The sequence below is a fragment of the Festucalex cinctus genome, chromosome 15 (assembly GCF_051991245.1).
Source record: "Festucalex cinctus isolate MCC-2025b chromosome 15, RoL_Fcin_1.0, whole genome shotgun sequence".
Classification (NCBI taxonomy): Eukaryota; Metazoa; Chordata; class Actinopteri; order Syngnathiformes; family Syngnathidae; genus Festucalex; species Festucalex cinctus.
This window is the reverse complement of record NC_135425.1, coordinates 6976961-6992915: the sequence shown is the minus strand read 5'-3', so window position 1 is coordinate 6992915 and position 15955 is coordinate 6976961. Positions and strand designations below refer to the sequence as shown.

The following is a 15955-nucleotide window of genomic DNA, read 5'->3' as shown; positions in this document are numbered from 1 at the left end:
TAAAGAAATAATTAAATAAATAAAAGTGAAAACTAATATTAAAAAATATAAAAAATATAATAATGAAAATAAAAACGACAAGAAACTTTATATACATAAATAAAAGTAAAAAAAAAATAAAAAAATAAAAAAATTAGATTCAAAAAAAATAAATAAATGTGGAAATTTGTAAATACAAAAATAAATATATAAATAAAATTAACTGTCAATCAATATAAATTAAAAAGCTCTGCTCTCATATTTATTTATTTCATGCTGCAGACACTGTCAGCATGAAATCCGTCATGAAATGTTATTCAAATGAGGGGGCGGTCCTAAGCGTGTCTTGGGTTGGATGTTGTAAATTGCCTTTCAATGGTCGAGTGAGCATGTCGACGAATAAGGAAGTCTGAGAAGTAAATGCGGAAATGTAGCTATTTTTATTAAAGGGACAGCAACATGAAAAATCAACTTTTTGGAGCTAAAATGATAATTCCTCACTAAAAAAAACATGATGGAAGAGGTGTTTTCCTCTAGTCGCCCCTCTCTGAAAATTCTAGGTTAGCTAGGCGTCAATCACACAAATCTAACCAGCAAAACACCTAAAATGTCATTAAAAAATTGCATCGCTATGGTCTCAAAGGTCAGATTTAATCATTATATGCCTCTAGTTAACTTTTGGAAGGGCTTAAAATACAGTGGTGTAATCCCTTTAATCTTAATGATGAAATCATTGACATTATTGGATTGAAAAAGTAAATCAATGTAAAGTACAGAACAGACAACTAAAAGGAAAATAATTTAATATAATCATTATTAGTCTTTTTTTTTCTTTTTTTTTTCCAACTCTTCACATGCAGCGTGTGGGACAGGGAGGGGGCACTGCCTCCCCTGCGTGCACATCCCTGTTTCACAATTATTGCTACTTTGTGTTGGTCTGTCATATACAATCTAAACAAAATACTATACGTTCTAGTTTGTAACTGCAATGTCACAAGATGGGAAAATGTTCAAGGAGTATGAATACTTTTTCCAAAGCATTGGAGATTACTTTGTCTTTTTTCCAATATACAACATATATGTGCATTTCAATAACTGGACTCAAAGAATACAAAATTAAAAATAAAACTTAAGCAGATTATTGCACGTAGTCTATGTGAGTGGTGTAAAGATGCTTGAAACAAAGCGAATTGAGAACATCTATGCACAGAAAACGACAACTAGTGACCAACTACCAAAAACATCTTCAGAAGGAAGTTTGCATCGGGATAGGGATGCTGCAAGTTAAAATTTTGCGATTTCAGTCCTCTTGATTCAGGGTTACTGTTATTGTTTAAAATACAACAAAACCCTGGAAGTTTAATAATTTGAGCTTCACAAGGACATCAATGCCACGTGAATGAGGATCTTACATTTTTCTGGACTTTATAAAATATATCACAATAAAAGATTAGAGAGCAGCTTAAAGAAATGAATGACATACCAAACGTTCCATAGAAGCCCCTTGGCCCACATGTGCCGACTCCATATTTCTTGAGAGATGACAGTGCCTTTTGCTGCAATAATAAATTGTAATGTAATTAGACATGATCAACATGATCAACTTTTACTCAACAGAAAAATGTGATCAAATCTAGAGTAACAGAAGTGTAAATAATTTCACAAAGATGAAACACTGACCTTGACTCGTTCATTGTCAAGGAGACCCAGGAAGTTAAATGATGCAAAGTTAATGCACTCTTTTCCATTGATTATTATTTTGTGGCTGGGAGGTCTGTCATTCAAGATGTGAAATAAAATATGACTTGCACACTTCAAGACAGTATAAAAAGAGAGATAATACTATGTGTTTAAAAAAAAAAAGATTAGACGAGACAAAAACAGATTGCAATTACTGTATGTTATCACAGCATACTAAACGATCTGAATAAATCAACCACTATATATTATTATTATTAAAAGTGGTTTATGTGGGGAAATGAACACGCAATTGTCATATATTCCGACCAACCGGAAAAGGGAAAACTTTTATCTGCAACTGATATGACGTCACAGCGTTGTGCGCAAAGAGCGCACTTCTGAAGTCTGATCTTGCAAAATATTTACCCAGTGACAACATCGTAGGTAATGTATGGTGAATCTCTGGACATAGTGGGAGCAAGAGGTTCAGGCTGCCACTCCTCAATAAGATCTTCCTTTTCCTGGAAGGGAAACAAAGAAGGAAGAACCCCATTGTTCAAAGGAGAGTAGTGTTGTTGCACAAACATGTATATGCACTTGTTACCTTTTCAGTCAGTTTATTCGTCTCGTGGAGCCTGTATGTTTTAGAGAAGAGAAGCCTGATTATCCATAAAATGAGGATGCCCTCCAAGATGAGATGATAAGATGGGGCCTGAGGAAGACATAGTTCAAGATTATTTTGCAGAAGATGTGACATCTCCACGTTTTAGAGTGGATATTCAATACAAAAGCTACTTAATTTATTTTTATATAATGTTATTTATATATTATTTATTATATTATTTATATATTTTCTTTTTTATATATATATTACAAATTAGGATCGAAGTAACGCACTTTTCTGTTTCAAAGTATTTTCCAATTTAGTTCCCTCTTTCATGGTCTGGGGGACATCTGCCCTCTGGTGGAAAAGTGATGCAGTCTTCTACGATACTGAATACCTCAAAGTACTCGAATGATTTAACATTTCAAAGCAAAACTGTGTCCAAATGTTTTTGTTTCCTAAGTCTGTACAAATATTGCAACCACATTCAATTCAGCAATATGTGTCTGGATAGTGTTATACATGTACGTATGCACCATAGGTTAACAATTCAAGCAGCAATGATAGGACATACAGGAATGACTGTGTATCCTCAGTTTCTCCATATTATACTATTACAACAAATGGCTTTTATACACAATTATTGTACAACGGAAACGACAACTTCCGCATGGTGCTACATTACGGCTTGACCTACACGTAATATCACACACTTGATTAAGTACATTTATGCATTTTCCAGCCACATCGTTGAAAAAGTTATACTTATACGTATTCAGCAACTAACTTCCTTGTTAGACTTGCTGTCGGAGTTGACATATATGACAAAAAAGAGACGCCAAGCACAACACGCGATTGGTTGAGAGTACGTCATTACACCAGGTACTTCTTGACTCCGGAAGTTAATAACGCTATCATACGGCGCACGGTTTTCAGTTCATATCAGTATGTTGGAAAACACACGAATTATATAGACTCCGTAAAACAAAATGTATTTCGGGAAAAGAAAATACCTCGTACAACGCTTGCACCATTTCCACCAACACCCACTGCTGTCCAGACGCCATGTTGTTTACCTCCCTCCCCTCTTGCAACGTCATCTGTGTGCGCGTGCGTGTGAACTATTGAAATATGAATTAAATATCGAACTAATGTAATTGACATTTTTAATTCATTCAATTATATATAATTATATATTCATTTACTACTTTCATTAACTATTTTTTAACAAGTGGATGGTATGTGCTGCTTTGAACACCCCCCAATTTCTTTTATCGCTCGGTTCCTTAGACCCCAATGCTGTATTAGATTTGGCAGAGGCATCTTTTGTTGATTTACAGGTATAATTATTATTATTTTTAAATATATATACACATTTCCTCCAGTAAACATGAAGCATATAACTTAGACATGTATTTAAGGTAATTTGTAAAATGTCTGAAGTCCACCTGTTTCTATTTAACAAATTTAAAACATAATAAATTATGCTGTTTCTACTAAGTACTGTCTCAAATGTTCTCCAATTTCGATACTGTAAATGATCGTACGCCGACAAACGTCTCCTGGGAGTAGTAAAATGGCGGCCTCGTGGCTTCAAAAGTCGGTGGACTCGGCTAGTAGTATTAGCCAAATCTGGGGTAACCATCAGGAAAGGAATAGATTTGCTCTGTTCCGTTCAAAGTTTTGGGTAGTACGACATAAACTAGTGATGGCCAAAGCTTTTGTGAAACACCGAATTGATTCGAAAATGGGCTTAATTCTTGAAGCTTCAGTGATAGTGCCCTCTCCTGGCGAAAAACAAGACTGTACTGGATTTTAAACGTTTTTGCTTTGACATTTTCGATGCACACAGCCGCACACTCAACACACATCCACTAAAACCCTTGACACTTTCTGAATTGAGACGGTTTCTTTTTCTTTTCTTTCTTTTTTTTTCCCATCTCACAAGGAACATTACTGAGGACCAAAACTACCAAAATTAAAGATAGATAGATAGATAGATAGATAGATAGATAGATAGATAGATAGATAGATAGATAGATAGATAGATAGATAGATAGTTGGTGATGTGATTAGCTTTAGGGCTTTGTTAGTTGCTATAATTTTTGTGGGTTTTGATATGCTGTTATGACTGTTAGCTTTTTAATTTCAATTTGCAATTTCTTATTTTATTTTTTGATTTTTTAAGTTGTACTTGGTACTTTATTTTGTGTGTGTGTGTGGGGGGGTTTTTGCACCTAAGGGCCACTTTAGTTTGACTGCACATATATGTTTATGGTCATAGCCAAACTGTCAAATGTGCATCTTTTGGTTTTGAATATAAGCGCTTTCCCACACAGACACATATGGTTGCAGTGCAATTTACTGTAGGTTTAGTTTTGTTTTTCTCCTGTCAATAGAGATCCACCCAAACAAGCTGGAGTATACTGACTTCATAGCAGCCCACATAAAGCAAAAGTTCTCCTGAATTTCCTATGAAGAACGCAAACATGTAAAATTCCATTTTTTTTTCATCCATCCATCCATTTTCTTGACCGCTTATTCCTCACAAGGGTCGCGGGGGGTGCTGGCGCCTATCTCAGCTGGCTCTGGGCAGTAGACGGGGACACCCTGGACTGGTTGCCAGCCAATCGCAGGGCACACAGAGACGAACAACCATCCACACTCACAAGCACACCTAGGGACAATTTGGAACACCCAATTAACCTGTCATGCATGTCTTTGGAATGTGGGAGGAGACCGGAGTACCCGGAGAAGACCCACGCTAGCACGGGGAGAACATGCAAATTCCACCCAGGAAGGCCGGAGCCTGGACTCGAACCCGAGTCCTCAGAACTGGGAGGCGGACCCATTGCTTTTCATATTTTTTTTAATATATTGTAAAGATCATGTTTTTGTTACATTATACTATTTTTATTTTTTCTATGATAAAAATAAATAAACATAAACTCCAAAGTTACTCAGTACTTGAGTTGTTCTTTAACTGAATATTTATCTGCTCAAGTAATGGGCTCTTTGCACAGCTCGACTACTTCCTGAACTGAACGCCACTCCTTTGTTTCCTGTCTTTCATGAGTAGACAAACTGATTAATCCAGGTGTGTCTGACTAATGTCGTCCTGATTACTTAGGTCCGGCACACCTGTATTAATGAGCTTGTCCACTCATGAAAGACAGGAAATGAAGGCGTGGTATTGAGTTCAGGAAGTGCTGGATTTGTGCAAAGAGCCCATTATTGACTATGTTTTGCTTTTACTTAAGAGTAGCCTGCTTGAGGACAATTTTGGGTACTCTACCCACATCTGCTGTTACTATTACTGCAAGTCCTGTAAACATGGTGTGTTGCAGAGTTGTATTTCAGCAACGCAGGAGATTACAGTATAAGTAGTCACCAATTCCTTTGTAAAGGCATGAGACTCGATTACAATAATTTTTGATATATTGGATTAAAAAAAAAAATCAATTTGGTTGACAATGAGCAGTGGGTTGAAGTGGGCTGTTTAAGAGATTCAGTTCCTCTTTGCATGCATTCAAACTCATAGTGAACATAGTCCCGTAAATAGTTTACGTAAAGCATCATACAAATCCAATTAAAATATATACATGTGACCTTTGTTCAAATCACTTTTATTTTTTAATGTAAGCTATAAATGATATGACGTCACACTCAAAAATAATAATAATAATAATAATAACTTGTACATTTCATTTTCAAGAGAAATAAATGGCTGCTGGCGGTCCCTATTTAAACATTCCATTCCTCTGATATGGAATATGTGGCAAATCCTAAATAGATATAGTGTAGTTTCTGCGCACGGGCAAATGCAAAGATTTGTAACTGTACTGTATACAGTATAAGTATCTATTGGAAGCATTCTGGATGTATTAACCAGAAATCTCTAACGCCTGTGGTGAACGTATGAAAGCCAATAAAAGCCAATAAAAGCCAATACCTATAGCATGCAATTGATATAAACAATGCCTCAACAGCTAGAAAAGTCATTTTCTGTCTTGAATGAGTTCCACTTGATTACAAAACCCAGCTTAGCCATGCGTACCAGCACTACGGGCTTGGGCATGTCTCTTGACCTGAGCACGGCAGCAAAAACCAGTCATCCACCTACACAGCCAGGCAGAAACTAGTACTAGTATGTTCCCTGAGCTGCTCTATGAAATGTACTGCATATATATTGCATTATATACATACAGGTACATATACAATATACACATATATATACTGTATATGTGCATGTATACTGCACATGAATATACTGTACATACTGTATATAGACATATACATATATAGAGTACATACATGCATTGTATATACTATGAACGGAAAAGGGATTTGAAACCCAAACTACTATTAGTAATACTTGTACTACTACAATCTGGAAAATCAATTGGAGTCACAATAAATCTAGGTGGATCATTGCTAATTATATAATTGACTCACTAACACAATACCACTTTCATATCACTCATATCATATAAAAAAAATCTATATTGACACACTTTTTGAAATTGTTTTTAAATAGGTGCTTTTAAAGAAGCTAAAATAACCCTGGTATAGAGGTAGACCCACAAAAGTATGAATTATTGAAACAGATTTCGAACAGCAGGCCATCAACATTGTCTGTTCACAATAAATCCCAACTGCACAAAGTTAATGCACAAAATAATATTCATTTCGAATGGATTTGAAATTAAATTGGATTTAGCCATATGCTGAGGTCTCACTTCCTTTTTACATATTGCATTCATTCATTGCTGCTCGTGACTGCAACTGGTCTGCTTCTTTTAAAGGGTTATTTCAGATTTTTTTTTACCTGAATCTCTATTTCATTCTCACCTCGTGTGTGCGATCAGCACTGACTTACCCCTGACAGCGTTCTGTGACACGAGTTCTGGTCCGGTGTTGGACGAGAGGAAAATAGTCCAGCAAGCTGGCTGGGGTCACGGAAATAAAGCGTTTTTCTTCTAAAAACAATTTGTGTTCAAAAGAGTGATACATTTGCATCACAATACTCCTTTCTGAAAAAAAAAGTCAGACGCCATTACCGCCAGGCACTACTTTTCGGTTCGTTCGTATCACTGCGCGACGCGCTACAGACAGCTGAACCGCGCGCCTTTCGCCTTCGAAAAGACAACTTGTAGATTAGTGCGCGTCAATCAGCGAGGTGATACGAACGAACAGAAAAGTAGTGCCTGGCGGTAAAGGTGTCTGATATTTTTCAGAAAGGAGTATTGTGATGCAAATGTATCACTCTTTTGAACACAAATTGTTTTTAGAAGAAAAACACTTTATTTCCGTGACCTCAGCCAGCTTGCTGGACTATTTTCCTCTCGTCCAACACCGGACCAGAACTCATGTCACAGAACACTGTCTGGGGTAAGTCAGTGATGATCGCACACACTGGAGGTGAGGATGAAATAGAGATTAATGTAAAAAAATCCGAACTATCCCTTTTAGTTTGCTTTGAAGAAAATACTGACCAGGTTCTTTGGAATCATTTCCAGAGAATACTGTACTGTACCGTCAAAACCAATGCATACAATATACAGTAGTCCATTGCTGACTGTGTTCTAGAAATGAGGTAAACTTGTATGGTGGCATGCACACTGGTGGGAATGTCAGGATAAAGTTTTATTATACACTCCATCTACATGTTTCTCCATCCACAGTTCTGCTAACTGCATTGTTGAAGCGTAAGTACTTGCTTTTGACCCAAGGCACATTTTGAGTTGCTTCTGATCAAGACTCGAGTTGCAATGAACAGGGTGGTAAATATGTATAATTCCTGGCTCCTGACTTCGCAAGACTTTTAAACCAGAGTTAATAACTTTTGTGTAAAGGTCTACATCTTCCAAACCCCAGCCCAGAATTGAAGTGTCAAATCCGCCAGCTTTTAACAGATCACTCTTGAAGATACAGGCTATTCCAAAGCCATACACACGCCAAAAGCCGCTTTTCTTTGTAAGAACAAAATTGTTTTCTCTTGGGGCCTTTTCAGCATACACTATTTTAGGGTTGTACTGACTAAATATGATAGGAAAATAGATCTGGCTGCCTTGAACGGTGTTATCTCTGCAGCGTTGCAGGGCATCTGCATTAAAGATAAGATCAACATCACAAAAAAAGAGGAGCGTGTCATTATCAGACAGTGAGGAGCCCAGCTCGAGAGCAAACCCTCGGGAAAAGTTTCCAGTCATGGGAATCACTGACAGATCGGCTTTGGGATATTTCCTATTGTAATCTTTGATTAAGTGAATATGCTTTCCTTTGTCCTCATTGCTCTCATTGTCCACCAGAATCACAGAGAGCTTAACATTTTGTTTGGGTATCAAGCACACTTTTTCAAAGTTCTCCATAAAGCGGACAAAGGTGTCATAGCGACCAGAGAGTGGAACCAGGATGTTAACTTTCCTTTGGCTTTTCTCCCATATTTCCCTGGTTGACTCATAGAACTGGAAACGGGACAAGAACTTAAGAGAGTTGGGGAGAAAAGACAGGGACTGGGATTCAGAGTTGATCGCAGTCACTAGGTCGGCCACGTTTATCTCTTCAGTTTCCTGAAAGAAAGGTCGACTGAAGGACTGCTGAAGATATGCGTGACGCCTCACAGGAACAGTTATTTTACGACCTTTGTGTTTTTTGTACAGAAGCAGTAAGTCTAAGATGTATTCTGCCCCATGCATTGGATCCACCCTGTAATAACCATATTGAATCTCTTTGAAATCTATAACACGTCCACGAGATTTTGAATTTTCATTAATCATTTCCATGACCTGAAGTATAATATCTTCTAATGCAGTTCGAAGAGAGTTTACAAGGTTTTGACGGGGCATCTTGTTTTCAACAGCAGAATAAATATGGCGGCCCGTCAGGAAATCCCACTCAATAACATCGTTTCGGTCACTGGGCTGATACCGCATGTAGGACGGTGGTCCTCCCAGCTGCTGGTCCTCCCACAACATTTCTGTGTCGCTGAGGTGAGTCATAGTCAGGCCTTCCCGATGGAGCAGAATGGTTTGGTAGCGAAGTCTTGAGATCTCCCGGGTCAACATGTAGTTATGGAGTCTGTACTGGTAGGCAGGCCATTTGTTGGGATGTAATGTGATGGCATTGTGGATCTTGCTATTGTGGAGCTCATCGATAAAACCTTTCTTGTGTTCGTAATTCTCGTAGAATAACTGCTGCATCTGTGGAAAGAATTCACAGAATCTAAGAATTTGTCTCTCTAGACCACGTTTTAAGACATTTGACATTTTGAAGTTACGATCACTGTGCAGCAACAATATGTTGACTTTGTTTACTTGCAGTCCTTAATCCTTTCGAAACATAAATACAGTCAAACCTCGGTTTTCGAACATAATCCGTTTCAGAAGGCTGTTCTAAAAGCAAATTGTTCGAAATCCGAAACAATTTTTCCCATTAAAATTAATGTAAATAATTTGTATCTGTTCCAAGTCTAAAAAAACTTTTTCCAAGTTTTTATTTTACTATTTTACACCATAAACTGCACTGTATACTGTTGTGTTTACCATAAATAGAAAAGGGTAGAAATAGACACTGTTTTATTTTAATAGAAGATATCCTATCTAAAATGATGAAAAAAAAACAAAACAAAATGCACTTGCTTTCTTTGGACGCATGATTAAGGGCTAATACACGATGCAAAAAAAAACAAAAAAAAAAACAGTCAGATTTGCGTAAATAACAATGAACAGGTCTGCTCCGAACGAACTTTGAACACGAATGCTACGGAGGAAGCATCCTGGGCATTCCAGTTAGCTCGACTCCCGAGTGAGTCGCGTTCAGGTACGCTCGGCTTTTTTCAGTTTGGTTGAGAGACGATTTTTTGGACGAGTTCTGAGACATAAAATTCTCGAATTTTCTGGTCGAAAACCGATTTGGTCGAGAACAGAAGCGTTCGAAAACCGAGGTTTAACTGCATTGCCAATACTCGGGTTTTGAAAGTCCATACAAACAATTATTATTATTATTATTATTACACTCCACAATTACAAAATCAGCATAATTGTCCAGAAAAAAAAAGATTAATACTAATTTTGAGTTGTTTAAATTTATACATTTGCACCCTTTTTAAAATTTTAAATACCGGTAACTAATTTAATACATTTTGTTTCATCCAAAGGGAACTTGCATAATTATATTGTTTCAAAGAATTTGATTTAACTTAATAATTATTACGTTTAAACATTTTCTTGTTTTGCACCAAAAATAAATGATCGTCCTAATCGTGATTTCAATTATTAAAATAATTGTGATTAATATTTTCTTCATAATCAAGCAGCCCTAGTTACGCCTTTTCTAACCCAAATATTTGGTCACATAAACGCGTATTGATGTAAGTCTTTTGAACAGATCTTTGGTTTGTGTTCTGTCTATTTGCAAGGAATCATATGCTGCATTCGAGGATTTGCCTCAAGTGTGGGTTTGAATTTGTCTTAAGCCAATACTCCTGTCAAAATTTAAACCAAAAGACCAAAAAAAAAAAAATTGTTTTTTTTCCCTCTGCAACAATGTTGGGAATCATCTTCCTTTCAAACTTGTATATCTGTTAATGTAAATATTTTCCTTTGTAGTTAAAGATAATGACAGCTACTGTTTGAGCTAGGACAGGGGTGTCAAACTCATGTTAGTTCAGGGGCCGCATGGAGGAAAATATATTATCAAGTGGGCCGCAGCGGGAAAATAACCGTATATAACTTAAAAACAATTACCGTCATTTATACGCAGATTTTCGTGGACCAGCCCTCAATTACGGAGCTCAACTGTAATCATATTGTTCCGAAAAATAACACGAATGCAAATGGAATGCGGCAACACTTTGCCGGTATACGTTCCGGTTCCGACCGTGTTAAATCCTGTTTTGAATAGATATTGTTCCCAGAATGCATTGTGTGGTGCAGTTAATGATGTTATCATCATCATTGTCATATCTATTTGTGTTACCAGTAATTGAATTTGTGTCATATTTAACACTTTCAAGTCGGTGTATGATTACAAAAAAATAATAATAATTAAACAAATTGTAGTTTAAGTTGTGTGTAAAATAATGACATCCAGGACGACGATTCCCCGTACAAGTTGCATTGCTCATCTGAGGGCTGCTTGTGAAATTACAAATCTATATGTTTTGATTGTGGCCGGCTGATTAATTAGTCCGACAATACAAATTTCATTTATTTTTTTTTACTTTACAAAATCATCTTGCAGGCCGGATTAAACCCATTTGCGGGCCGGATCAGGCTATATGTTTGACACCCCTGATCTAGGAATAAACGTAATAAAACTTTGTATTTAGAAAGTATCTAAACAAATTGGAGGCTAATGAAAATCCAGGATCAGATTTTGCAAGATCGAACTGTTACTCAGTAGGCCAATGCGGGGTTGGGCAACTAGCTTTCATGAGTGGCCGACCATTGTCCACTGGACTTCCAGCGATTCAAAATTTGAATTAAATACTTTATTCTGGTTAATACTGCATTTGTGGAAAAAAAAGTTAAGCAGCGAAAATAATTTTTTTTGTCCCTCTTAGGGGGTAGCCATTTTGCCACTTGCTGTTGACTGACAATGACATCACAGTTGCTCAGGTAACAAATATGTTGAATGAATCTGAGAAGCTGGAGAGAAACAGGTTCAATAACTCAATCAGTATACCTCATAGGACCACACACACTGTGTGCCTCCAAAGCGTCGCACACAACGGCCCACTTCCACATCCTCATGGGTTGTGTACAGCTCCCTGAGACAAGTCCCAATGTGTGGTATCATCCTGCGTAACACCTCCCGGCTGAAGATCATCCCAGGTCCGCCCATGCAGAAGTTCTCCCCAGGCTCAAGTGCTAGTCTTCCCAATTCCTCTGCCATGCCGAGGCCAGTCTGTCCAAGGTAAAGAGGCTTGCTGCTATTCAGAGAACGCAGAAACAACTCCAGCTTCTCACCTAAAGAGGGTGAAGGGAAGGAGAAGAAGAAAAATATGAAAACAACATACTTGGAGTTTTAGTCAAGTAGTTCATGATCAAATGCGTGAACACTTAAGTTAGATGTGGACATGACATAATTAATAAGGACGGTAGTTTGCTTTATTTCATATCATAGTGCATCTTTTCCATAGCTGAATTGTTTCTTAACCAGCTATTTTAGATAAGCAATGTGATCAGAACAGTGGTGTAGTGATCCCTGGATTAGTGAGTATACTGCACTCTCAGTTTTCCACCATTTTTTTTAAGTAGTCCAGAAAAATGTCCTCTTTTAGAAATGGTGACATGATGTAACAATAAAAAAAATGTCATTTGTACTAAATAAAATGACCATGACTTACTACGAACAGATTGGTAACACAAGCAGCCTGAAATAATGTAAAATGTATTTATCAGGAGGCAAACAAAGTATACGATATAAAACAAATTACAATTAGGGCTGGGTATTGCTGCCAACCTCACGATACGATACGTATCCACGATACAGGGATCACAATAAGTATTGCGATACATACAGGGTCTTCAAGGCGATACGTATCCCGGTATTTTACATTAATTTACTTGCATTTTATAATAACAGTCATATGTATACCTAAAGGATGTTTATTATGCTGGATGACAAACATGTTTTTACCACCAAGCGGCATGCCTGGTTTCAATGTGTATGCACTGCAAAGCAAGGAGCAGTTTTCACAGACACACTGGGAAAATGTATTAATAGGCACGAGCCGATATGATAAAAAAATATAAAAGTATTAAAATTACAGCTCTAAAATGTGCTTATTTGAAATATTTGTGGAAATAAAAACAGCATTTTTTTTCATGTAACACATTCTATTTCGTTTTATAAACAAAATATATGAAAATTGGTACATTAAGACACGTGCCACGCTAAGTTAATAAGTAAATAAGTAAATAAATGTTGATATTCTTCCTCTGCTTTCGTTTTTCTTAGCAAGACACAGTATCCCATCACTGGTTAGCTATTTTTGCATTAATTGAAGACAATGGGCTCTTTGCACAGCGCGACTACTTCCTGAACTGAATACCACATTTTTGTTTCCTGTCTTTCATGAGTGGACAAACTGATTAATCCAGGTGTGTCTGGCCAATGTTGTTGTAGTTACTGAGATCAGGCACACCTGGATTAATCAGCTTGTCCACTCATGAAAGACAGGATATGAAGGACTGGTGTTGAGTTCAGGAAGTAGTGAATTTGTGCAAAGAGCCCATTAACTTCAAAGACGCTGCTGTTTTTTTTTTTTTTTGTTTTTTTTTTTTTTTGTTTTTTTTTTTTTTTGTTTTTTTTTTTTTTAGGTACAATGCAAGCTGCAAAGGCAAATGTTAACTACCTATTTAAAGATAACGAGCAATATCGGTTCTGACACCTGTGTATCGATACATGTATTGTAATACTCAAATGATTTATTTATTTTTTAGCACACCCCTAATTACAATATTTAATAAACAATGCACAAAATCGTGAAAAGGAGTCTGGTTAGACCTCTAGAATCTTAAACTATTTGTTCCCATTCTTGTGTTTTTAATTTATCGGTACTTAAAAATAACGTACCAGCCTATAGCGACCATAAAACTTAACTAGAGCACGTAGTTAGTGTGTAACCAACCGGCAGCGTCCACCCCGGGAATCGAACCCCCGTCGTGATTAAGTATCTAGTGTACGAGGACAAATCAGATCACCTGAGCTAAATTTCTGGCTCACCATTGTGGCTCGGGGGAGCATTTGAAGTATTGTTTCCCCTGATATGACCCGCTCTACTCTGCCTCCGATTGGCTCATCAGTCCTCATGTCAAAAGTTAGGCAATCGAATCAGGAAAGGCAGGGGGTACCAGACAATTTGAGGCAAAGGCCATGCTTGAATGATGTGCATCGGGGGATTTAGAAGTGGGTATACCCGCGTATACTCTGGACTACACAACTGGATCAGACCACATAATCATCTTTACGATGAGGTTACATACAGTCAGTCAGTAGCTGGATCAAAACTTGTTTACAATTATCAGCTGATATTATTTTTGTTTCGCTTTGCACTAAAAAAATGGTTGCATCTTTAAACATTTTGGATTTGATGTGGGTGTATGGTACAACCGGTAATAAAAACACAAACTACAGTTTTAACTATTTTCTCGCTACAAAACAAAATAAAACAAAACAAACCAAAACAAAAAGTAGCAGAAGCATAATTACCTCTTATATACACATCATCGTCTGCTCGCATGAACCACTGGTATTTATCCAGGTAGTGATCATGGATGTATTTAAGCATCATAAATGACTTCTTCTGTGGGGGATAAGAATCATCTACGCCTGCAAGTGAAATCACCGGGATAGGAACTGGAACGTCCACGTTGTTGGAGCCAGCACTCGAGAAGAACTCCACTTTTCCGGGAATCGAACGCGCCCAGGTATTGTAGGCGGCCACGGCTCGGGAAGCCAGATACTTCTTCGCCGTCATCACGCCCACAAAGAGGAAATGCTTAGGCTGGCTTAAGAGCCTCCCGTTGTCTCCACTACTGTTCCCCCGACTGGATGGTCTGTTCTCCTCCTTTTTGAATATGTGACTGTCCCGGTCGTCCAGAGCCGCAGAGTCGGCGAGGTTTGCCGATATTTTCCCGACTGCAGACTCACTTTTTAACGAACACAGGGGGGATTCATTCCGTTTCCTCTCCAGAACTTGGGGTACAATTAACCACGAACACGCGGTGAATCCGAGAATGACACCAAAAAGGACGATTGTCCACTGTCTCCTTGATTTCAAATGCATGGCTGTATTAAGAATTTAAAGCTGTGGTGGATGGAGTGTTGGGTGTATGAATGCTGTCGTTGTCTGGAGAGGTGCTGACGTGTATCTCCAACATCTCCAGAGGGCAATAGTGGTGTCCTACCAAATTTGCAAAGACACACTTTGCACCTCTGCTGGCATTGTTAAAGGGGATTAAACGTCACATTCGTCTCATGGTTAACTCCATTCTCAGTTCGGCTGCCAAAGCGATTTGCTAATTTGTCATAATAACCACATACAGTACTCCCAAGCCGTAATAAATTCTCAAGACGTCGTTCTATGTTCCACTGCGAACTGCTACGACGGAGTCGTTTCAGGATTAATCAATTCTATGGAATAAATAACCTGATCGACGAAGTACGTTCCAGTTCAAACTCGACCGTATTGTAGTCGATTATACCATACCCTCTCCACAGGGGCTTGATTCCATGATTGGAGGAGGAAACTTGCCAATGCCATCATTTTTGTTCCGCGGTCACAGCAAGAGCAAGACTTCCAGTAAGGGGTTTACCTTTTCAGAATAAAAGCACAACGATATTCATAACGCTGCGCAAGAGGTGACCGTTCATTTTAAAACTTGATTCATAAAGGGGAAAAAAAGTAAAAGTAGAACAACGGTTTATTTAATTGAAACAATTACACTTTAACAAATCATTGAAAATATTAATCTGTGTATGACGTGATGGATTTATTTTGAAGCCAATTTTTCGCTTTCTCGACGGATGATTTTGGTTTCCTTTTTTTTGGTTTTCAGGAAAAACAAGTAAAATGATGATGAAGATGATGATGATTTAATAATAATAATAATAATAATAATAATAATAATAATACAACTCCCCGCCAAACCACCCCAACACTAAGTTCTTCATAACAAGAAC

At 37.6% G+C, this 15955-nt stretch overlaps 2 protein-coding genes across 5 annotated transcripts in view; both read right to left on the bottom strand.

The window, feature by feature from the left end:
• The window catches only part of sptlc1 (serine palmitoyltransferase, long chain base subunit 1), a 41626-nt gene extending 26066 nt beyond the window's left edge, over nt 1-15560 (bottom strand). The window contains exons 1-5 of one of the 3 annotated variants that reach the window (XM_077496438.1): nt 15483-15560; nt 2264-2371; nt 2086-2180; nt 1660-1753; nt 1463-1535 (exon numbers count right to left, since the gene is read on the bottom strand). In XM_077496438.1, coding sequence (XP_077352564.1) covers nt 1463-1535; nt 1660-1753; nt 2086-2180; nt 2264-2371; nt 15483-15539 — 427 coding nt within the window. In that variant the 5' untranslated portion in view covers nt 15540-15560. Of the gene's footprint in view, nt 1-1462; nt 1536-1659; nt 1754-2085; nt 2181-2263; nt 2372-3050; nt 3163-3276; nt 3521-15482 lie in introns of those variants that run through there. The other 2 variants (XM_077496436.1, XM_077496437.1) reach the window with 2 other exon arrangements.
• Nucleotides 2260-15556, bottom strand: chsy3 (chondroitin sulfate synthase 3). Of its 2 annotated transcripts, XM_077496435.1 has the most exons (4): nt 14483-15533; nt 11951-12234; nt 9194-9465; nt 2260-2371 (listed from the first exon to the last, which is right to left on the bottom strand). In XM_077496435.1, exons 1-4 carry the CDS (start codon nt 15057-15059, stop codon nt 2323-2325), a joined length of 1182 nt encoding a protein of 393 aa, XP_077352561.1. In that variant the 5' UTR covers nt 15060-15533; the 3' UTR covers nt 2260-2322. The 2 variants fall into 2 exon arrangements, with proteins under 2 accessions (XP_077352561.1, XP_077352560.1); XM_077496434.1 differs by lacking the exon at nt 2260-2371 and having other exon boundaries at nt 7643-9465; nt 14483-15556.
• Nucleotides 15561-15955: the final 395 nt, after the last annotated feature.

What these genes read in the sequence shown, in the direction of transcription:
- chsy3 (XM_077496434.1), bottom strand. Translation starts at nt 15,059, where the DNA reads ATGCATTTGAAATCAAGGAGACAGTGGACAATCGTCCTTTTTGGTGTC. An exon ending in CGATGATGTGTATATAAGAG is followed by an intron (nt 12,235 to 14,482) that starts GTAATTATGCTT and finishes CACCCTCTTTAG; the next exon opens with GTGAGAAGCTGGAGTTGTTT. An exon ending in AGTGTGTGTGGTCCTATGAG is followed by an intron (nt 9,466 to 11,950) that starts GTATACTGATTG and finishes TTCTTTCCACAG; the next exon opens with ATGCAGCAGTTATTCTACGA.